Source organism: Oncorhynchus tshawytscha, linkage group LG16 (assembly GCF_018296145.1).
Source record: "Oncorhynchus tshawytscha isolate Ot180627B linkage group LG16, Otsh_v2.0, whole genome shotgun sequence".
Classification (NCBI taxonomy): Eukaryota; Metazoa; Chordata; class Actinopteri; order Salmoniformes; family Salmonidae; genus Oncorhynchus; species Oncorhynchus tshawytscha.
In genome coordinates, this window is record NC_056444.1 from 49274228 (window position 1) to 49297527 (window position 23300).

The following is a 23300-nucleotide window of genomic DNA, read 5'->3' on the forward strand; positions in this document are numbered from 1 at the left end:
CAGACTCATTTGCAATTGACTGTCACAGCCCCACATTAAAAAGTAAACATTGGCTGTTAATTACATAATTTCCGGATGTTGCACACCTCGTGAGTCTGTTGTTTACTCCGGGCTGAGAGCGCACCGCAACATCAGGAAGTAGCATTTTCCACTCAAGCATGGTGGTGAAAAAGTCTGCAAATTTTCCGTTTTTTTTTCTCCCCCCACCGTTGAGCCCTTAAATCGAGTTATGGAGGAGCTTGACTCCTTTTCAGACTGAATGGAGCTTGTTTTATATATGAGCCAGTCCATGGGAGACGCGGGTTGTATTACCGACTGGGCTGACTGCGTCGACGCCTAGAGGTAATACGACATCAGGAAGAACTACGCCCTCTAGGGGTCTCTGTGCTAGGGGTATTGGCACAGTACCTGAATAACGCTAATCAGCCGAAAGTAGATGATTCAAAAAGTACTCCGTGTAGATCAAGTGGACAATAATTTCTCTCCCTACATGCACATCGGGTTATTGCTTTAAAGGCAATGGTCTAAGAACGAGGCCGATACCATAAACAAATCTAGGAAGGATGTTTTTCTAATCTTTTAATTAAATGAGTGTTTTTTTTTTCACCAATCAGTTTTTTAAATCAGATGCAATTGGGCCTTCCACTATTCCACATCATTGGATTGGTTGTTAAATTGCACAAGCATCCATCACCCCAGGCACTTTTTGCAATATATCATCTCTGTCCCCGTGGTTGGCATATCATAATGGAATATATCATTCAGAATTAATGGCTGAGGCTTATTACATGAAAAATCTCATCAAACTCATCCTCGAACATCATCTTACTCATCGTAATGATTGGGTCACGTGCTCAGAAAATCCTACTCGATCCCAAGGGACGTTGTCACGATGAGACCAATATGAAAACACAATCTTACTCCACACATGCTGACCTTGATCTAAGTCCAGCTGATCTGAAAAATAATCAGCAACTCATGGTGAAAAATATAAATACGGTAGCTAGCGTTCACAGTGTATTGCAAAACATCAAAGACCAGAAGATCCTCAAAGCAAACACATTTTCCACTGATGTAGAGCTTGTAGATCCTGCAGTGTGTGTTTGTGTGTGACCGACTAGTATGTTTGATGAGGTGCCAGGAACTGATCAACGCTGCTATGCCCATCAATGGGGCATTGGCAAAGACCTCACCTCCAGCCTCACCTGTACATGCCAGCAAAGATTGTAAATAATTAACAATTCACATCTTAACACCTTGGCTCAATTCTCTCTCTCGCTCCCTCTCTGTCCTCCATAACTGTCCTCTGGTGAGATATGATCGTGTCCTGGAAAATCACAATTTAATTGAAACTAAATCAATGGGGCAGTAAGCAGAGTACAAAGGCAGTGTACTCTCCAAGACTGAAAATGAATGGAAGACAGCTAAGTCTATTGGCAACTGGCGGAGGATCCATCACCAGCCAACGCAGCAGATTTATGGCAAGGAGACTTTAACCCAGTGGGAGATTTTAGAGTAAAACCATATGATGAATTAGCGTCAGCTAGCGGCAGAATTATTATTATTTTTTTTTACTGTGCCACCCACATATGTCGTCCATTACATACAGTATCCCACAGTCTCCCTTGAACATGAATCTTTCATCCCATCTCTACCGCATATTCCACATCTACTTCCCACATGCAGCTTTGAATGCCAAGTCTCTTAGGAGAGCTCTCTCTCTCTCTCAGGAGTGCTGCGTGGACAGCAGGGGAGTGGTACAGGAGAGGGATGGCCGGACAGGGCTTTCAAAGATGCATTAAAGAGAAAATCCTCCATAACTGTCCTCTGGTGAGATACGACAGTGTCTAGGAAAATCACCATTTCATCAAAACTAAATCAATGGAGCATAGTACAAAGGCCGTGTACTCTCCAAGACTGAAAATGAATGGAACAACGACACACTCACTCATCATCACAAACTGTAAGCAAGCTAGTTACAGTGCCTCCATCCAGCTCCATATTCTAGCCCGCCAACTCCAAGTCATGCAGTTACATCCTTCCACCATCACCTGGGCCATGGACTACCTCACTGACAGACCGCAGTGGGTCAGACTACAGAACCACTCTGGCTCAGATAACATCATCACTAACACAGGTGTCCCACAAGGGACGGTTTTGTCACCATTCCTCTTCACCCTCTACACAGCAGACTGCCGGGACTCCCAAGCTACCTGTCACTGTAACATTCGTCATCTTCCTCTGATGAGGAGTAAGAGAGGTCGGACCAATTTGCAGCGTGGTAAGTGTCCATTTTAATAAGATAAACTGAACACAATACAAAATAACAAAGTGAAACAAACGAAACGGTCCCGTGTGGTAACAAACACTGACACGGAAAATAATCACCCACAACTCAAAAGTGAAACCAGGCTACCTAAATATGGTTCTCAATCAGGGACAACGATAAACAGCTGCCTCTGATTGAGAACCATACCAGGCCAAACACAGAAATCCCAAAAAGATAGAAAAGGGAACATAGACAACCCACCCAACTCACGCCCTGACCATACTAAAACAAAGACATAATAAATGAACTGAGGTCAGAACGTGACAGTCACCTACAAAAGTTTTCAGACAATTCAGCCATTGTAGGCTGCATCATGAAGGATGATGATTCCCTATACAGGGAGGACATATCCTAATTTGTGGCATGGGGCAGCCAAAACCACCTGGGGCTAAATGTGATTGACGATAAGCTGCACTGGAAAGAGAACACCTCCATGGTTTTAAAAAAGGCTCAGCAAAGGTTATTCTTTTTAAGGAAGCTCAGATCTTTCGATGTCTGCTCAAAAATGCACACATTCTGTGGCTAGTGTCCTGTTTTACAGTGTAATCTGCCTGGGAGGATGCAAGGCTGGATCTAGCATCGGCACCAACCAGAACAAATTAGAGACCATGTTGGATAAGGCAATCCTCAAATGGCGTAGAAGTTGAGAAGCCAACACTCCACAGTACCTGCCTGGAGCATCACAGTGTGATGGCAGACAGATTAACTTGACCTTCAACAGAGCCTTCTTACCATAAGATATGAGGCTTTTTAACACGGACACTTCATTTTTATTTTTTTATAAATATTGATGATGATGCTTTTATGTTTGTTGTGTTTTTATGGTGTATTTATTGGTGATGTATGTATTGGCTGGTGCAATCCAATTTCCCCTCTGGGGATTGATAAACTACTATTTTATCTTAAAGGCGTGATTGACATCGGGAAAAGAGGGTGGGCTATCAGCTGATCATTGATGTGGATGATTGATGTACATCTGCTTGTTGGCTAGCTCGATTTTATTTTACTGATTGTGATTTACCTCTCTGTCTTTCTGCTGAGTGTATCAGCACACAGCAGGGGGGAAATTATACCACCACCCAAAAGGGCACTTTGGAGTCTGGAAGGGCAAGTCTGGAGTCGGTGCACGTGCCTGCCCCTAGTCTAAGGGCCCGGGGCTGAGTTTCTCCTTAGCCAATATATGGAATTGTTTCAAGGTGGTCCTACCAAGGATCGATTGGCTATTTGATTTTGAATGTCAGCACCCCTTTTGGTATAAAAAAATATATATTTAAAAAATGTATTTGAAGAAACATTGAATTTAGCCTCACTGCTACTAGCAGATAGACATGGATTTAATAAGAGAATCATACATGGAAAAACAGATAGTCAAAATTAAAATAAAAAAGAAGTACAGTGGGGAGAACAAGTATTTGATACACTGCCGATTTTGCAGGTTTTCCTTCTTACAAAGCATGTAGAGGTCTGTAATTTTTATCATAGGTACACTTCAACTGTGAGCGACGGAATCTAAAAGAAAAATCCAGACAATCACATTGTATGATTTTTAAGTAATTCATTTGCATTTTATTGCATGACATAAGTATTTGATACATCAGAAAAGCAGAACCTTTGTTTGCAATTACAGAGATCATACGTTTTGTGTAGTTCTTGACCAGGTTTGCACACACTGCAGCAGGGATCCATTCATCCATTCATTTTTCGGCCCGGCACCGGGTTACCTTCAGACTAATCTCGTGACATTTGTGGGGCTCATAGAGCAAAATGGAGAGTCCCATCTTTCCATATAGGGTCATATTAGTGTGTATCCCAAACCATTCGGACACTACAGATGTTTTTGTGAGAAGACCGATTTTTGGGATGTCTCCTAGTCTGACAAACACTGCTGTAGCTCGGCCACCTTCCACCCCAGATACGGAAGGCCGACATCGGTGGATGCGGTGGATTGAGACGCAGCCCATGCAAAACAATAATATCGCTAGCTTAAACACACATTTTGATGGGGATTTTTTAATTATTTCTTTATTATGCCTCGAGAGGAGCATGAGGGAGCCTCAAATAGAGATATCTGATATCATACAAAGCAGGAGCTGAGAAAAACACTGGTTGACTTGACAAACAAAATGAACTGGCAACAAACAAACAGAGAACACAGGTATAAATACACAGGGGATGATGGGGAAGATGGGCGACACGTGGAGGGGGGTGGAGACAATCACAAGGACAGGTGAAATAGATCAGGGTGTGACAGAACACGGAGATAAAGCCAGTAAATGATTAGCTCACAAGTTACGTCAAATATCATCATCACACCAGATTCCTAAAATTCATACATTGACAACCGCAGGGTAGATGAGGCCAAACTTCATGCCCGGGCAGGCGCGTAGCTGGCGCGTCACAGCTCCGAAGCTAGCCCGCTTCTTAGACACAGCCATGGTGTAGTCCATGGTGTAGTCCGCAAATACCGAGACTCTTTTACCCTTGCAGAGGAGAGGATATGCTTCTCCCAATCTCCTCAGTCATTGCGGACGTGAAAGCAATGCGCCCTGATGGCAAATGGTCGCGGGGGGTTCTCCATCCCGGGGGCCGGCTACGCAGGGCGCGGTGGGCCAGGTCTAGCAACGGCTTCTCCTCCAGGCCGAGCAGCTCCGGAAGCAGCAGGGCTATGAACTCTGTCAGTCTTGGGCCCTCCACTCCCTCCGGTAATTTCCAGAAGACGAATGTTGTTCCTCTGCATTCTACTTTCCATATCTTTGCATCTATTATCGAGGTATGCCACCCTAGTTGTTATTGAGCCAATGTTAGCCTCTAGCTCGCTAATGCAAGAGCTGTGGTCTGTAGCACCGTGCTCCATCTCCAATAAGGCTGCTCCGTGTGCGTAAAGCTTATTCTGTATACTCTCAATAGATTTCTTTTAAGCTTGTCTTTGACCATTGATATCTCTGACCTGAGATGGGTAGAGAGACAGTCAATTTTAGGGTGCCCATCACGGATTGTAGTAGCTCCACAATCAGTGTTCCCGTGGGGCCGACATTAGCCGTAGCATCCGGTGGCGGGGTGAATCAGGAGAGGGTGCGGGCTTGCTGCGGCCTGCTCTTGCAGATTCCGTTTTTTGGCCAGGTAGACAACATTACAAACGTACATTTCTCAGACCTGATCTGAATTGTTTGGAGGTCTCTTTAGACGCCTGACCAAACATAAATACTGTATATACCATTTTGCAAGGTTAAATATATACATTTGGTCACTAACTCAGGGGCGATAGGGAATCACGTTCTATATCCTTGGCTTCCAACAGCGCCCCGTGAAAAAAAATATGAAACCATTTTTTACAGTGTCAAGAAAAATTATGTGAACCCTTTGGAATTACCTCGATTTTTGCATAAAATGGTCATCAAATTTGATCTGATCTTCATCTAAGTCACAACAATAGACAAAAATAGTGTGCTTAAACTAATAACACACAAATTATTGTATTTTTCTTGTCTATATTGAATAGATAATTTAAACATTTACAGTGAAGGTAGGAAAAGTATGTGAACCCCTAGGCTAATGACTTCTCCAAACGCTAATTGGAGTCAGGAGTCCGCTAACCTGGAGTCCAATCAATGAGCCGAGTTTGGAGATGTTGGTTAGAGCTGCCCTGCCCTATAAAAAACACTCACAAATTTTGAGTTTGCTATTCACAAGAAGCATTGCCTGATGTGAACCATGTCTCGAACAATAGAGATCTCAGAAGACCTAATATTAAGAATTGTTGACTTGCATAAAGCAAGAAAGGGTTACAAAAGTATCTTTAAAAGCCTTGATGTTCATCAGTCCATGGTAAGACAAATTGTCTATAAATGGAGAAAGTTCAGTACTGTTGCTGAAAAAACATTTGGTTGAGGTTTGGTTGAGGTTATTCCTGTCAAAGGAGGGTCAACCAGTCAACAAGGGTTCACATACTTTTCCCACCCTGCACTGTGAATGTTTACACGGTGTGTTCAACAAAGACATGAAAACGTGTAATTGTTTGTGTGTTATCAGTTTAAGCAGACTGCGTTTGTCTATTGTTGTGACCTAGCTGAAGATCAGATCAACTTTTATGACCAATTTATGCAGACATCCAGGCATTTCCAAAGGGTTCACATACTTTCTCTTGCCACTGCATTTTTGTGTATGCCCAGCTCACGAGACCCCTTGATAATGGGAGGCCTAAGGAAATGGCCTCTTCTGCCTAATGGTAAGTCCACCAGCGACCCTATGATGAAGTTGCATCAGCTAGCTGCAGTAAATTACAAAACAAACGTTTACCGTGCCAGCCACATATGTCGTCCATTACGTACAGTATCCCACAGTCTCCCTTAAACATGAATCTTTCATCCCATCTCTACCGCATATTCCACATCTACTTCCCACATGCAGCTTTGAACACCAAGTCTCAGAGGATAGCTCCACGCAGCATGCCGTGCCAGCCGCTCTCTTGTTTTGATGGGGGAAAAAAATCCCAAATAATGAAAGATAAAAGACTAGCTTCCAACCTGAGTTTGAGGGATTACACTACAAACAGTGTTTGAATAGATTAACAAACACATTACGAAAAGGGATTCTGTTTGTTGCCAAAGCTCTCAAACATCAGCTGTGGGCATGGTGGGTGATCACAAGAGGGCATTCCTGCCTGGTTGAGTCAAATAGCACAGTGGAGCACAGTAGAGCCACCACGCTCATTACAGCATTAAATTAGATATGAAGAGAAATTTATTGTGATATAGGTCAATTTTGACTTTGAGTTGCAGTCAGATGTACTACAAACAGACTCAGGAAGCAGAGCAGAGATGCACATACTGTATCATACCGTTTTTGAGAGCATTAGTAGTAGTTGCTGTTGTTTTTTTGTGTGTCTTTGGTACATAAACACAACGATTGTCTTGAAAGATGATCCAAGGCCCTCGGGTAACTTACCACTTGGAAGTCATCGGCACTGCACTCGGCCCCCCGGAAGTGACACGCCAGCAACATGTCCTTGATGTCATGTCCTGTGCGGTCATAGAACTCGCGCATGTTGAATGGGCGGGGCTTGAAGTTGTGGAAGTCGGCTTTGTCCTTCAGGGCCTCCAGAACACTGTCCTCCACCAGGTGGGTGTCCCTAATTTCATATCTAGAGAGATAGATAGAGAGAGAGAAGGAAGGAAGGAAGGAATCCAAAATAGTTTAGTCACAAACTTAATTGTTCAACATATTCAAAAGTAGATCAATTGATGCCCTTCCTCCTGCTATTACTCTTCCCACAAAAAAAGACATGTTTGAAAGCATGGCAATTAGCTTGGGCAGACATGAGCTTTTAAGAATAAGATGTAGCCATTCTCACATTTATGGAAAAGGCATAACACAAATAAATATTTTGGGGGGGGGGGGGTTTAGACAATGTGACATTGTGATTTACATTGAAAAAATGTATTGTGAATCCCTTTAGGTTCGGTTTAGTAATAAGAAGTGAATTCCATCAACTCTTGGGAAAACAAACTGTCTTCCCTTGGGCCATGTTCCCACCCATCCAGGACATCTACTTGAAACGGTGTCTGAGAAAGACCTGCAGCATCATCAAGAACCCCACACACAGCCCAGCCACGAGCTGTTCACTTCCTTACCGCCGAACAGACGGTATCGGAACATAAGGTCTGATATCAACAGGCTCAGAGACAGTTTCTATCTGCAAGACATCAGACCGCTGAACACTTGAGCTGCACTGACCACCTGCACTGACTCTCCGCACCTTAGCACCCATGCACTCACTCACTCCCTCACTCGCACACACACATGTGGTTACTCTCTCACACTGTGTGTGTGTGTGCGTCTGTGGGTGTCCATGTGAGTTGGATTGTGCACGTGTGTTTGCACAAGCATGTGTGTTCCTGTGTGTATGTTGTCCTTCCATCCACACAATAATAAGTCACAGAGTGGGAAGGGAGAGTCTACCCACTCACTGCACACAACATAATCAGTGGGAGATCTTCTTGTAATAGAGCAGCGGAGAGGCCGGCTAAATCTGACCATGATGTCTGCCTGCTGCCCAGCATGAATAAATAGCAGCGTAACGTCCACTGGCACGCTCCATATTGACTTGGTGGTGCCGTGTTGTGCTATCACAACACAGCATCACCAAACACCTCAAAACGTTAAAGGAATGAGCGTGATTTTTAAAAAACTTATTTTTAATCTGATGTGGGATCTGGAACAATTGGTCTTGGCAGAGTGTAAACGGGCACACAATGATTCTCATAAAATAAGTGTGCTGCATTAAAGTCTGTGGCCAATCTATGTAAAAAAAATAATTTTAAAGTCTAGGGGTTACAGAGCCATCAAATCACCTGAGTAAACTAAGTTTAATAGAAAGCCAGACTCATCAAACTGAAAGCCATTAAACATTGAATTACCCATCTACTATTCCACCTCTCATATTTGGTTCATTATGCCGATGAGGTGAGAGTACGGCCCAGTACCCCAGGAGGTACCTATCTGATCCAATTTAGATGTTCTCTATGGCTGTTGCTAAGTGCCATCTCAAACAGAGCCTTCCATTGATTAAAGGAGGACTTAATTGAGTTGAGGCCTTTGCTCCCCAATGTTGCTGCAGTGGATAAAGCTGTCAAGTGTGCACTTATGAGATAAAAATCCCAAACGCACACAAGCCTGACAGAATCAGTACGAGCTGACACTTTTCCCACAGTATGGATGGAGTTTTAATATCCCGCCACGAGACATTTCCCCAGAGCAGCCATGGCAAACACTGGAGGTGGCGTGGGGGGGGAGAGGGGAGGGAGGAAGGGGGAGAGAGAGAGAGAGCGAGACAGAGAGAGCGAGAGAGTCGCTCAATTGGATTTCACACCACCAGCACTTTCATTTCTGGATGAGGGTTTAACAAATGAGGGAATAACCACATTGCCTCTCCACCATGGGAGACGGGATAAGTGAATAAGCACCGACTCTAATTCTCCAAACAAGTCAAGTGGTTTTAAAGTTGTGGAAATGGGGAAGAAAACCTGATATTTCCCTCTCCGCTAAGCAGCCATTCTCGCTGACTCCCTGAATGGACAAAGTTCATACTTTTTGGAAACATAATTCTTAAGTTCTCCCTCTTGGGAATCGAAAAGCTTGCCTTTTTAAAAATATTTTTGATCTAATCTCTCAAGCGTTTTTCTTTCCTGAAGACTATGGGTTTAACATAACAACATAAACGTAGCCTCAGAACAAGTGCCCGCGTGATGATATAATGTCGGCCTACCATTTCAAACAGCTACTGGGTCTGCTGTCATGTGATACTACATGGAAATGCGGCCTCTTGATAATGTGACACACGTTTCTTCCCCTGAGAGCGAGGACAAGGAGACAAGTATTCATTCATAAAGCTTACTTCACAAAGACTGACCATTTCAATCAAGAAGCAGAAACCTGTACCAGATGGTACATTGTACAAAGCATTCATCAGTCATACCACCATGATGTAAATGCCAGTTCTAGTGACTGTGTGGAATTGTCATAAATGATGAAATGGGACGTTTCCCCCTGAATGAAAACCAGACCACCAAACCCATTGTGCCTACGGGGCCCTATATCATATTATTTGGGATTTCCTCTTTTACATTCCCTAATTATGTCAGTTCTTGTGTTTCTCTCCCACTTTCGACAGCCATCTCTCATCTTCTCCCTCATTCTATCCCTTCGCTCCACTCCCTCATTCTATCCCTTCGCTCCACTCCCTCATTCTATCCCTTCGCTCCACTCCCTCATTCTATCCCTTCGCTCCACTCCCTCATTCTATCCCTTCGCTCCACTTCCTCATGCTATCCCTTTGCTCCAATCCCTCATTATATCCCTTCGCTCCACTCCCTCATTCTATCCCTTTGCTCCAATCCCTCATTCTATCCCTTTGCTCCAATCCTTCATTCTATCCCTTCGCTCCACTCCCTCATTCTATCCCTTCGCTCCACTCCCTCGTGGTTTTTCTCGGTCTCTCTGCTGTCATTTTTCTCTCTGTCCAGTGACAGTCCTTCCTCTTCCTGCCACCACTTGTGTCTTTCCCGTAGCTCCACCTCAGACGCTGTGTGTGTCGATGAAATGCATCAGCTGTTGCTGCAGAGCCCGGCGGGCAGCAACACGATCAAACAGGGAGGGATGGAGAGCCAGACGTGCCTGCTGTGATCGTCTCATCAGCCATCAGCACTGACATTTGCGAGACGATACTGACACCATACACACACACCCACACATTATTATTCTTCAGCTGTATTGTTCTTATTTAAACGTGTGCGTCTTTAGTTGTCTCTCTTCTTTTTTTTAAAGTCTGTGATGTTCACACGTTTATGTTTTTGTATGTAAAGCGTAAACTATTGTTGTCTGTGATGTCTCTTTCACTAACTGTGTCAGACCACAGTTAGACTAGCTGTTGCCAATGGGGATCCTTATCCAATCAAAATGCCATGGGGATAGCAGTGTGTTAATCACACAGTCTCAGGCAGGTATTAGTCAAACTCTTGTCTGCATGGAAATATGATACACCGCCTCCACTCCCTGCTCCCACTCTTAGAAAGCCAATGTCTAGTCGCACACTGTACAGTGTGTACAATATAAACCATTTTCATTTCAGACAACTACACCGTATCTGTCATCCCTGGTAGAAACAACAAGGAACCATACACTCTTAGGAAAAAGGTTGTATCTTGAACCTAAAAGGGTTATTTGGCTTATCCCCATATGAGAACCCTTTGAAGAATAATTTTTGGTTCAAGGTAGAACGCTTTCTATGGGGACAGCTGAAGAACCCTTTAGGAGTGTCGGATTTGGAATTGGGTAATAACGAATCCCAAGGGTTTGATGGAATGCAGGGACTAATATTACAATACTTAGTAAAGACTGTGGAGTGCAGTCTGCCAAATGCATTCTTTACAAATATGGTTTCATTTTGGCTCCTGTTAATCAGAGCAAGCAACGTCTGTCTCTAGCGTCTTAAGCCCCACACATTACCCCAAGTTGGAGATGGCACGGGGCTGTGCACCAGTGAGCGAGGCGGTAATACCGTCCTCTCACAGCTGCTGCTGCTGCTCTTCTCTGGGGTTTTGTGACAGTAAAGCCCTCTCGGCTCATCCAACCAAGGCCAAACAAATCAGGGCTTCCTCTCTAAGCGGGGCTGGCATGACTCACCAACAGTAAGGAAATCAAAGCATCAGAGTGAGAAAAAAGTGCATCCTGAGGATGTGAGGCACAAACACCGTTACAGACGACGGAGCACCTTGCCAGCCTCACCATTCGTCTTACTTATGACTGATTCGGTTCTGCTTCTGACTTGTCATGACTATTGTAAAGGCTGAATGTCTCACAGAGAGGATCTGTAAATCAATAAGCTAACAATATAGGCCTGCAGTACAGCACTGTTGAATTGAACTTACACGTCTTACACCAAACTGGTGGCTACTGGTGACACCTGTGTGCACTGTGCTCTGCACAGGAGATCACGTCACACACATCTCTCTACACTGCATATCCTCTTCTTTAGGCACACATAGCAAAACAGTCTGAATGTGATTATTAGTCGAAGGGAACCAAATCCTTTGAGGGAACTAGGGCTACTCCCCGACTATGTCTAATGAACTCCCACTGATGATTCCACTCTGATCTATGGTTATAAGTTCAAATGTCCCTGTGTAGTTTGGTCCAGGGCCACATGAGCATAAGGTACCATTTCAGGGCTCCAGACAAAACGTAACGTAGTGCATTTTATAGGGATTAGAGTGCCACTGCAAATCCACATTTTGTCACAAGTTTAACGCACCTCTGGTTGAGCAGCGCGAGCAGCTCCCCTGCGTGGTACAGGTCATTGCGCGTCACGTGACTGAAGCGGAAAAAGTTTAGGTTGCAGAACGTGACAGCGGGGAACACCATCATCGGGGTCGAGATCTCGTCCAGTTTGGTGACGTGCGGATACTCCAGGTAGAAGTGTATACGGTCCACGCACACAAACAGTAATAAAGTCAAGGAGCCCAGGAAGAACACGACCCATAGACAGCGCTTGACGCAGACTCGCTCATAGGTGAAGATGTGCGAAATTCCGTGCAGCGTTGAGTTGTGCGCAAAAACTTCAATAGCGGGTGGCTTTTTGCAGTCCATTTCTTCTGATTCTACTTTGAGGTCCATTGTGTTACAGCCTGGGTTAATAGCTATACAGAATGCGGAGGGACATTGAAGTTGTTTGCAGTTCAGAAGGCGGGTAAATTACTTCGCCTCACAGCCGTATTCAACTATCTATCCAAGCTGATAAAAAAAACACACTCTACAGAATCATGTACTCGTTCAATTTCGTACACTGAATAATATGTGATCTTTGAGCATCTGCTTCATATAAAATCCATACCATGCACCTGTGGCATCTCGGATACACCTGGCAATAGGCAAGTAATAGCTATTTAACGACTAACTGCCAGAACGTGCGGGAAACCAGCGCGGGATTTGCTGTTATCACCATCCAAAAGGCGGAATGCAAAAAACGCAGGATTCCCACATTGAAGTCAGGCGCGCATGAATTCTCAGTAAGAGTCAACATAAAGCTAATAATTCAAGAGTAGCCTATGAGTCACCAAAATGCTTCTCTTTTCCGCAAGAAAAGTCTTAATCGTTGGACGGTGTTCGGAAACACTGCTTCTGTGCGGTCTTGTCAAGTCCAGGTAGCCGATCTCAAAACGCGTAAAGCAGTTACAGCTGTGAAAGATATGGACCACGTTCAGTCATCGAGCGTTGGTCTCAGATTAATTGTTGACTGAAAAAAAAGGAGAAACGCACGTCATGGAGGCATGAAGAGGAGTGAGTGAGACAGGGCTCATCCGTGTTGACTGTCCAGCTTCAGCTCCCTGTTGAAAACGAATTCATATCCGTCGTTCCTTTGTGTCAGTCTTTTGGCAGAACCGCGGTTATATCCGCAGGGAGAGGTCCGAGGGGATGTTCTGTGGGACTGAGGGCTTCGCTGTTGCATTGGTCGGTCGTGACTCGTGAGCGTTTTTTTCTTCGTGCATATTTGTCTAGCACTCGCAGTGAGAGCAGAGTGCAAGCGAGAGGACAAGTCCTGCGCCACACTGAGAGGTGTGAACTGTGTCATGCAGTTGTGATCTAAGTTAACTCTCCAATCATGCAAACAGATGATAGGAGAACGCAAAAGAACGCACCCGCCATATCATCATTTTAATCTCTCTCTCTAACGCTATATGCACTAAAGAGATCAACTGTAGGCCTACATTGTATGTATTGTATGCGTGTTCATCAATAAACCAAGACACATTTAGCCCCCAATGGGCACAGTGCCTACAGGAAGTGTTCAACATTTTGTTGTGTTATAGCCCGAATTTAAAATGTATTACATTTATATATATTTTTTGTCACGGGCCTATACACAATAGCCCAACATGTCAAAGTGGAATTATGTTTTTCGAAACGTTTACAAATGTAATTAAAAATGAAATGTCTTGTCAATAAGTATTCAACCCATGTTCTATGGCAAGCCTAAATAAATACAGCAGTAGACATGGACTCTGTGTGCAATAATAGGGAGGGAGGCATACAAGCTAGAACCGCCACTGGGAAGATGGGTAAAAAAGAAAGCAGACATTGAATAACCCTTTGAGCATGGTGAAGTTATTAACTACACCCATTCACTGCAGAGATACAGGCATCCTTCAAACTCAGTTGCTAGAGAGGAAGACAACAGCTCAGGGATTTCACCAAGAGGCCAATGGTAACTTTGAAACAGTTACAAGAATTTGAAACAGTCACAGAGTTTAATGGCTGTGATTGGAGAAAAACTGAGGATGGATCAACAACATTGAAGTTACCCCACAATACTCATCTAAGTGACAGAGTGAAAAGAAGGAAGCCTGTACAAACTAGAAATATTTGGCAAAGAAATGAACTTCATTTCCTGAATACAAAGTGTTATGTTTGGGGTAAATCCAATACAACACTCCACTCTTCATATTTTCCAGCATGGTGGTGGTTGCATCATGTTATGGTATGCTTGTCATTGGAAAGGACTAGGGAGTTTTTTAATGATAAAAATCAACAAAATAGAGCTAAGCACAGGCAAAATCCTAGAGGAAAACCTGGTTCAGTCTGCTTTCCAACAGACACTGGGAGACAAATTAACCTTTCAGCAGGACAATAACCTAAAACACAAGGCCAAATATACACTGGAGTTGCTTACCAAGACAACATTGAATGTTCCTGAGTGGCCGAGTTACAGTTTTGACTTAAATCGGCTTGAAAATCGATGACAAGACTTGAAAATGGCTGTCTAGCAATGATCATCAACCAACTTGACAGAGCTTGACATTTTTTTAAAGAATAATGTACAAATATTGTTCAATGCAGGTGTATAAGGATCTTAGTGACTTACCCAGAAAGTCTCACAGTTGTAATTGCTGCCAAATGTGATTCTAACATGCATTGACTCAGGGGTGTGAATACTTATGTAAATGAGATATTTCGGTATTTCATTCTCAATACATTTGCAAACATTTCTAAAAACAGGTTTTCACTTTGTCATTATGGGGTATTGTGTGTAGATGGTGACAAAACATGTTGAATCCAGGCTGTAACAACCAAATATGGAACGAGTCAAGGAGTCTGAATACTTTCTGAAGGCACCTGTTTATGCATGAAAAATGAATGTAACGTGGGAGTAATTCAGGCCTTACTAATATAACAAAATATATATTATGTGTCATTAAATATGCGAGAGTCTCTCAGGGACAAGCACTTTTTAAATCCTCGCTAAATTAGTGTTTCACTTGACACTGGTACAAAGTATCAAGGGACAGTCCTAGCGACCTCTATCATCGACATTGGGACTAGGTGCTTGAATTTCAAAATGAAATACAGACTAGCTATTTCTGTATTCAAAGTAGCCTAAGGTTAGACATTGCCCTACATTAGAAGTTTTTAGGAGGCTCTTCTGTCACCTGTAAGTCATTGACTGGCTGAATATTCTAAAAATAAAGACAATTTCCTCACACCTAGAAAACAAATAGGACTATATTAAGCCAATAGTTATCTTCCTCTTTTCCTTGACTGAAACACCTGTCCCCCTTCGTGACGCATGGTAGTCAAAGAAAGGTTTGAAAAAATTCAATTTCATGTTGATGTGTTGGCTGTAGGATGACGAAACAAACATTTAAAACAACATAGCCAGAGCCATAATAGAGCCCCACCGTGGAAGTCTCATAATACCCATAAGCCTTAGCAGTCAAACAGGGAAATGGTTCCAGTCATTTTTCCGCCATTACTTTTTCCCACTGGGGATTTGAGAAACTCTTAAAATAAGGTGGCTCTCCCTGGCCATGGATAGGCTTTCATTCTCTATTTTGGTTAGGCCAGGGTGTGACTAGGGTGGGCGTTCAATGTTCCTTTTTCTATGTTTTTGTATTTCTTTGTTTTTGGCCGGGTATGGTACTCAATCAGGGACAGCTGTCTATCGTTGTCTCTGATTGAGAACCATACTTTGGTAGCTCTTGCCCACGTGGGTTTTGTGGGTAGTTGTTTTCTGTTGAGGGTTTGTATCTGCACCAGACAGAACTGTTTCGGTTTCGTTCGTTCACTTTGTTTTTTTTTTGTATTTTCAGTGTTCTATTCCTATTAAACAATATGAACATGTACCACGCTGCACCTTGGTCCTCACCTTCTTCCACCAACGGCCGTTACATAAGGGCTGCGTTTCGTGTAGGCTTACCCTGGCGTGACGTTTTGATAACCATGTAAATCTCTCTCGGACAAGGTGACTTTTATCGATATATATATTTGGCTTTATTTCCTCTCAGATTCAAAACTGCTTATCAGCACCAAAGTAGACATCATGCAAATCTACAAATCTCTGCAAGCTGCACGTCATCTCCAGCTGACACCTTTGCTTACTGATATTGTGTCAGTTTAAAACTTGCACAAGACAGTTCACAGAATAGTCAGTTCAAAGAAATGTAGCCAATTTATTCATTACTACATCTATCTAACATTAGATAGTTAATCCAGAGATTGTTACCTTTGCCTCGATTCGGCAGTCTCGTCCAGATCATCATGGCATTTGTAGTTCTTTATGATAACCAAATTCTCAGTTAATTAGCATTTAATTTTGGGGGAGTAAATACAGGCGAATATCTCTATAAAAATCACTTCCTAGAGAGATTTACACAGTTATAAAAACGTCACGCCAGGATTATCTAAAATCCCCTATAGGAAAAATGAATGGTGGAAAAACGATTGGAACCATTTCCTGTTTGACCGTTAGGTTTTATGGGTATTATGACTCCTACTGTGGTACTCTATAATCTAAAACAACTAAGTGTAGGTCCTACCATGGGACATAGCCCACGTGTTGAGCGTTACTTCGCCAGTCAAATCAGGACCATGGACAGCGCCTAACCAGGTTTCAATTGTAAATTAAGTCCAGTATGGTATGTTCAATCCATTCTCCGGTGCCGTAGATGGCGCCATTTAGCAAGAATCATAGTTTGAAGATTTACCAAGAAGGAAATAGCTTTGTTGTGTGAGTAAAAATGGCGATGCCCCTTGGCTTGGGACAATATTGTCGCTTGGCAGGACGAGTTATGGGCGCATTGTCCCGCAGACAAACACGTGGGACACTTCTTCCAGCGATAAGATGGTATATTACCCAAACGGCAGGCAATAGTGAGTAGAAATTTGAACTGCGTGTGGACACTGAGTGAGGCGCCCTTTGCCTTAGTTTCAGCTCATAGCAAACTAGAGGTCAGAGCAGGGGAGATTGCATAATAAGAATTCTGACCGCGCTCGTGACCAGCTGCTTGTGTTGTAATTCTTAACGTGTAAGTTTCCATGCGTAAATTAACTTTCGTTTTGAAATCTGACATTTCACCAAGTTTACAAGCTTTGAAAAGTTTGGTTACGTCATGTTGGACGGACTAGTAAACTGCATTTCGGCTTTCTTACCATAGTAGCTTAAATCGATTTGCTGGTAAATCACAACGTTTTAACATGGCTTATGTCATGTATGTCTCCACTTTCACCATGCATATGTATTTGCCCCTCTAGAGAACGTTCTGCAGTTGCCAATATCTATGAATCATTTTTGCTCTCTATTCTGTTTCTCTCTATAGACGTGCAGTTTAAGCTGGACGACAGGACAGCCCACAGCAGTCTGGACCTCTTTAAGAAGGACACAGGTGTCGTCTATCGCATCCTGGGCCTAGACCCCAGCCATGTCCAACAGAACCCTGAGCGCTTCCGTGATTGGGCCGTGGTGTTCGGAGACGGGCGAATCACAGGCGGCCGCCACTACTGGGAGGTGACAGTGAAGAAGTCGTCAGAGTTCCGTTTAGGCGTGGCCGAGGCGGCGATGTCACGGGACGACTGCGTAGGCACCAACCGCTCCTCCTGGGTGTTCGGCTATGTCCAGCGCAAGTGGTTCGCCATGACAACCAACCAGAGGGTGCCGGTGCCTCTGGTGGGTAAGCCTGATCGCGTGGGCATCCTGTTAGACTATGAGGCCGGCCTTATAGGCCTGGTGGATATCCCAAAGGCCAAGGTGATCCACAGCATGAGGGTCACATTCAGGGGGCCTCTCTGCCCAGCGTTTGGCTTGTGGGATGGAGAGCTGCTTACACACTCAGGTCTGGAGGAGCCTGAAGGCTTGAAGTGAAGCAGAAGGATCTCTGGACTCTGGTGACAATATGGCAGGCAGGTGGATGGCTTTGATGGCAAGGCGAGAGGGGGCCAGGAGCGGCGATGTGCATTAATTTTTGTAAACTGAACACTTACAGCAGGCAGCACTTGAACATGTCTTTCAAATCTCCCAATGAAGAGCAATATTCTCCATCCGAATGTAAAGCTTGAAGTTTATTTTCAATGGGGGAAGCAAGGAGTTGATCCAATCTGTAATTTCACTGCCATACAGACCCGGCACAATAAATTGTGTTCTCTTTTTTTTTTAATGTGAAATAAAATGGCAACAATATGTAGCCATCCTGTGTGTAACAAGAGATCATTAAGTGCTGGGAATGTTGCTGTTATTACTATTGCTTAATGTCTTGACATCCTCCACTACCTTGTCAAACTTGGAATTAAACCAAAAATATGCATTTTTTTTAACCTTTTGATATAATCCAATTGTGTGCTGAGATTGTATGCTGAAATGATAAATTAAAAAACGTGTCACATTTTCACTCGTTTATTTACAGCAGCGATTTGACATTGACAGTTTAATAACCTGAGGAAGCAGTCTGTAGAACAGCATCACTTAATCCCAGTAAGAAACCCCTGGGTGTGCGCGTCTTTGGTTTTTAGAACATATCAAAAACAACAGTCATCTGACTCAGATTCATGTACATATTTAAAAAGGAAATGCTGATGGGACACTGTCATACATGAATATTCATCAGTCGCAGTCACTCGAAAGATCCCATTTAGACATGCCATTTCTATAGTTACGTAACAGTTGTGTTTCTCTTATGTTGGGCCAATTAGTATTCGCACCAAAGAGGAGAAAAGACCAGAAGCAAAATGATTGTCAAATACCTCATCCTCACGATCCATGGGTCATAAATCACTCATATCTTCTGACCTGCTTTTGAAACGTCCTACTGAGGTAGATTAATATATACTTTCCTACTTAATATATTTCTAGATTTGTACAGTATATTTATAACCTGCAATATGTAACGTAACAATGCTGTGTGCGTTATGCAGTTATAATGTATGTATAGTGGCATAAAATCCACTAACTAAATACTAATGTTGTAGCTTCATACATAATTTAACCATCACAAAACATTGTATAAATAAATACATTTCAAACACTGGTCACATACCAGGCAGCATATACACATAAAATGTGCATCACACTGTCATTTTTAAGTGACGAGTAAGGGCAACGTGTGTGTACTTACAAATTTAAAAAACTGCCAAGTTCACCTGAATGAGCAACTGATCACTTGTTGGTGCCCATGTCAACATGAAACAGTATTACATTGATGCTGTCCACTCCTGAAGACTCCTGAAGCTTATGTGCAGCAACTTGGACAAAGAAAGTGTGCTTGGGGCCAGCACAATCTCTCACAGCGGAGTGCGATATGCTGCTGCGAACCCCAGCCTTTAGACACAGTGACGTGTGACCCTATCAAATATACTACGCTTACACCTCTTCGCTAAATGGCACGAAATGGCCGCATTTCATATGGTCAGACACGTCCGGTCCGTCTGGCTTAAACCACCACCTTCAATGTGTCTTAACTTTCTCTGGTCTTCGGTTTCTGACTGGGACTCACTACTGCATGGGTACAGCCGCTGGTACTCCGTCAGGACCGACACCACCCCGTCCCGACCAAACTGCCTGGCGTCATCCAGGGGTGTGTTTCCCCACCTGATGACACAGAGAAAGATAATGAGCGGCCAGGAAAAAGCTTTGAAACGGGCGTATAGCTACAGAGGCAAATGTGGTGCGAGGCAAAGGGAAACAAGTGACACAATGAGACTCAGTTGAAGACATCACTCTAGCCCTGAACTATTCTGGTGTAGCAGAGTGATTTTAATGATCTGGGCACTCTATTATCCATGCCAAAAATGGCCTTTATTATGGAACATTTCTCAGAGACGTGTGAGTTATTAAAAGTGTCAGGCAGAAGCAATGGTGTCCCTACCTGTCCTTTATATGGGGGTTCACTTGACACGTCCCTGTTAGGAAGATCACCGCTTCCACATTACCTGAATAAAACGGGAAGGAAGAATTAAACTTCAATATACGGCAATGCGTTTGTGCAACCCACCAGTGATGCATTCTCATCTCTGTGGTCCACACAGCGAAGCCATCCACTCCAATTCAACCATATCAGCCACACTTGAATTCCAAATGTGAACGATAAGGTTGAAGCACATGTTATGTGGGAGTACAGTATTATCATGACAAATTACAGGGTCACCTTCAGCTGACGCCACGTGGAGGGCTGTACGAGAATCGTAGTCTTTCTCTTCCATGTCCACAGCCGAGAGAGCAAACCTTGGGGGGAGGACAGGAGCGAGAGAAGGAAGAAAAGAAGAGTATAGCAAAAGGTTAATTGGAATGACAGATGGCCGAGACGAAGAGATAAGGGATTCGAGACAAATGACTTTCTGAAAAGCTCTACAGTGATGATATTGAAGTTAACCGAAATTGATTTGATACGAGGGGTCGTCTGTTCCATGCAAAACATGCATTTAAATGTATTATGGTAATCATTTCACAAGTTTCTTCTTGTCTGTCTGGCGCCCAGCCCTTGGTTATGGCAAACTATAATTTCTTATAAAATATAATTTCTTATAAATCATTAGGACCGACTATGATGGATTGAATTGATATAACTAGTCTCCCAGGGTTCCGTCTTTACCTCCTCAGGGCAGAGACATCTCCACTGTAAGCTGCAAACATCAGGTTCACCACTGACCTGTTCTGAAGGGGGCAGAAGAAAACATCTCAATGATGGGCGATCAACATAGAAGAAGGCTATTGAAGCATAGAGGTGTTTCAAGTGTTGTAAAGGAGACAACAGAAAACATGAAAACAGAAAACATTTTCCAGAGAGTTTAAAAGGTTAAAATAAGAAAAAATTAAAATAAGTATTTAGTGTGTACTCTATCCCTTACTTACCCTATCATCAAGTGATTGTCTGCGAGGGTCCAGCTTCCTTGCAAAGTGTCTCAGGTTGTCATAGTTATGGAAGTTGAAGAGAGAAACCAGCTCCTGATCAATCAGCAGATAGAATGGGTCAATACAGACAGGAAAATGACCGATTACTCTACTATTCAACGTTCTATTCTACTTGAATCTTCCGTTTCTACAATGTCTCATGCAGTTACAAAGTATACTTTCCAAATGTAAAAAAACCCACAAAAAAACAAGGCCATCACCGAGAATAAATATCGACTGCTGGGTTTGACAAAAACGTAAGTCAGAGGTTATTGGAATTCTTCTCGTCTGTGTACCTGACAGAAGTGAATGCCTCGGACACTATTTCCGACACGGTCTAATGGAGGAGACCAACACATTATTCCCATGACATTAGGGACCACCAGCAGTACTGCACCAGAAACGCCAGACTTAGCAGGCAAACCCACCTGGGGAAAAGAACAGGCAAAATGAAGGTTAGCAGTACACTTATAACCAGCCGGGTGTATCTCAAATAGTCTCAAATAGATTCCTGTCTTCAAAAAATAAGCAATACAATCCAGTTGGGAACATAGAGACATTGTAAACAATGCAACATCCCCAGTCCTTACATCAACCCACACCCATGGCACCCATCCCTCCTATCCCACCCAACCCCACCAAGGCATCACACCAAGACGGTACAAAACAAATAAACAATAACAGAAACAAAAAAACAATAGCAATACATTCTGACAATAGCAATAACGTGTCTCCTCTCATTTAACTACTCATCTGACAACATAGGATAGGTGAAAGAAATATGGCACATCTGAGATAAAGGGGAATGTTCTAATTGACCACATACTGTATAGTAGGATAAGGCCACCTCGGGTCATTGACCTCTGTTTCTCAATAACTCACATGGAAAGCGAACTGGCCAGAGAAGTCGTACATTCCACAGGAATGCATGAGGCTCAGGGTGTTCCGAACGGCCTCCGCACTCAACACCTGCTCGCCTGTGATTGGACAGATGCCCCCGTTGGCCAGTGTGGCAGCCATGACACTGCCTGACTCACACGTCACCTCGATGGAGCACAGCTGAGAGGAAAACAGAGAATAGTTAAGACCTCTGGTTTGCTGTAGAGGGTAGTACTTTAGTCGAATACTACAGAGTGTTTCCACCAGGGACAGAATGTCGGAGATAGATTCAATCCGTAGCGCTGAAGATCTGCGCTGTAGTGCGATCGAAATTTAAAGGCAATGTTCCCGCGTTCGCAGAGACTGCATTCATGGTAAACACTGCATATGTAGGTTCAATCGGAAATCACCTTCCAATTTTCCATCGCACTACAGCGCAGACCTTCAGTTCTACGGTTTCAATCTAGGCCTAGGAAAAAGCTAAAGACCTTCTTGGATTCAACAGCAAACTTCTTCAAAAATGAGTCTCACCTGGAAGTAAAAGTCGAGGGCTGCAATCATATCTGCATTCTTAGGAAAGCACTGTCAGGCAAAATGAGAGAGAGGCCACAGTTTTAGATCACAATCAACAGGTAACTTAGATCACAATCAACGTGTGTTTACAGACATATTCAATCAATCCTTATCCCAGTCTGCTGTCCCCACATGCTTCAAGAGGGCCACCATGGTTCCTGTTCCCAAGAAAGCTAAAGTAACTGAGCTAAACGACTACCGCCCCGTAGCACTCACTTCCGTCATCATGAAGTGCTTTGAGAGACTAGTCAAGAACCATATCGCCTCCAGCCTACCTGACACCCTAGACCCACTCCAATTTGCTTACCGCCCCAATAATGTTTACATACCCTACATTACTCATCTCATATGTATATACTGTACTCGATACCATCTACTGCATCTTGCCTATGCCGTTCTGTACCATCACTCATTCATATATCTTTATGTACATATTCTTTATCCCTTTACACTTGTGTGTATACGGTTGTAGTTGTGGAACTGTTAGGTTAGATTACTCGTTGGTTATTACTGCATTGTCGGAACTAGAAGCACAAGCAATTCGCTACACTCGCATTAACATCTGCTAACCATGTGTATGTGACAAATAAATAAATAAATAAATAAAAATTGTTGATAACTCATCGTCTAAGAGTTTAGGAATTGGTATAACTATTGGTAAAGACTCCGTGAAGCTCAAACACCCAGACTCACTTTTTTCTCCTTCAGGTAGTAACCAATAGCAAAATTCCTATCTCCGGTCTCTTTCTCTGACTGGAAACTGTGAAGGCAAATACATATCACAAGCAGGTTAACGCACCACAAAGTGAAGTT

The 23300-nt window shown here is 43.3% G+C and overlaps 3 protein-coding genes across 3 annotated transcripts in view; 1 reads left to right on the forward strand and 2 right to left on the reverse strand.

Moving 5' to 3' along the window:
* LOC112215803 (acid-sensing ion channel 1-like) overlaps positions 1–13418 on the reverse strand; it is a 66990-nt gene extending 53572 nt beyond the window's left edge. Inside the window, exons 1-2 of the mRNA XM_024375208.1 lie at positions 12138–13418; positions 7274–7469 (exon numbers count right to left, since the gene is read on the reverse strand). Coding sequence (XP_024230976.1) covers positions 7274–7469; positions 12138–12499 — 558 coding nt within the window. The 5' untranslated portion in view covers positions 12500–13418. The remainder of the gene's footprint in view (positions 1–7273; positions 7470–12137) is intronic.
* A 3443-nt stretch (positions 13419–16861) lies between these two features.
* spryd4 (SPRY domain containing 4) lies at positions 16862–18536 on the forward strand. Its single transcript, XM_024375209.2, has 2 exons — positions 16862–17029; positions 17476–18536. The coding sequence occupies exons 1-2, from the start codon at positions 16897–16899 to the stop codon at positions 18015–18017; spliced, it is 675 nt and encodes a 224-aa protein (XP_024230977.1). The 5' UTR covers positions 16862–16896; the 3' UTR covers positions 18018–18536.
* LOC112215804 (glutaminase kidney isoform, mitochondrial-like) overlaps positions 18530–23300 on the reverse strand; it is a 31102-nt gene continuing 26331 nt past the window's right edge. The window contains exons 10-18 of the mRNA XM_042299257.1: positions 23181–23247; positions 22446–22496; positions 21918–22094; positions 21332–21463; positions 20997–21089; positions 20737–20798; positions 20293–20369; positions 20014–20077; positions 18530–19736 (exon numbers count right to left, since the gene is read on the reverse strand). Of these exons, the coding sequence (XP_042155191.1) occupies positions 19547–19736; positions 20014–20077; positions 20293–20369; positions 20737–20798; positions 20997–21089; positions 21332–21463; positions 21918–22094; positions 22446–22496; positions 23181–23247 (913 nt within the window). The 3' untranslated portion in view covers positions 18530–19546. The remainder of the gene's footprint in view (positions 19737–20013; positions 20078–20292; positions 20370–20736; positions 20799–20996; positions 21090–21331; positions 21464–21917; positions 22095–22445; positions 22497–23180; positions 23248–23300) is intronic.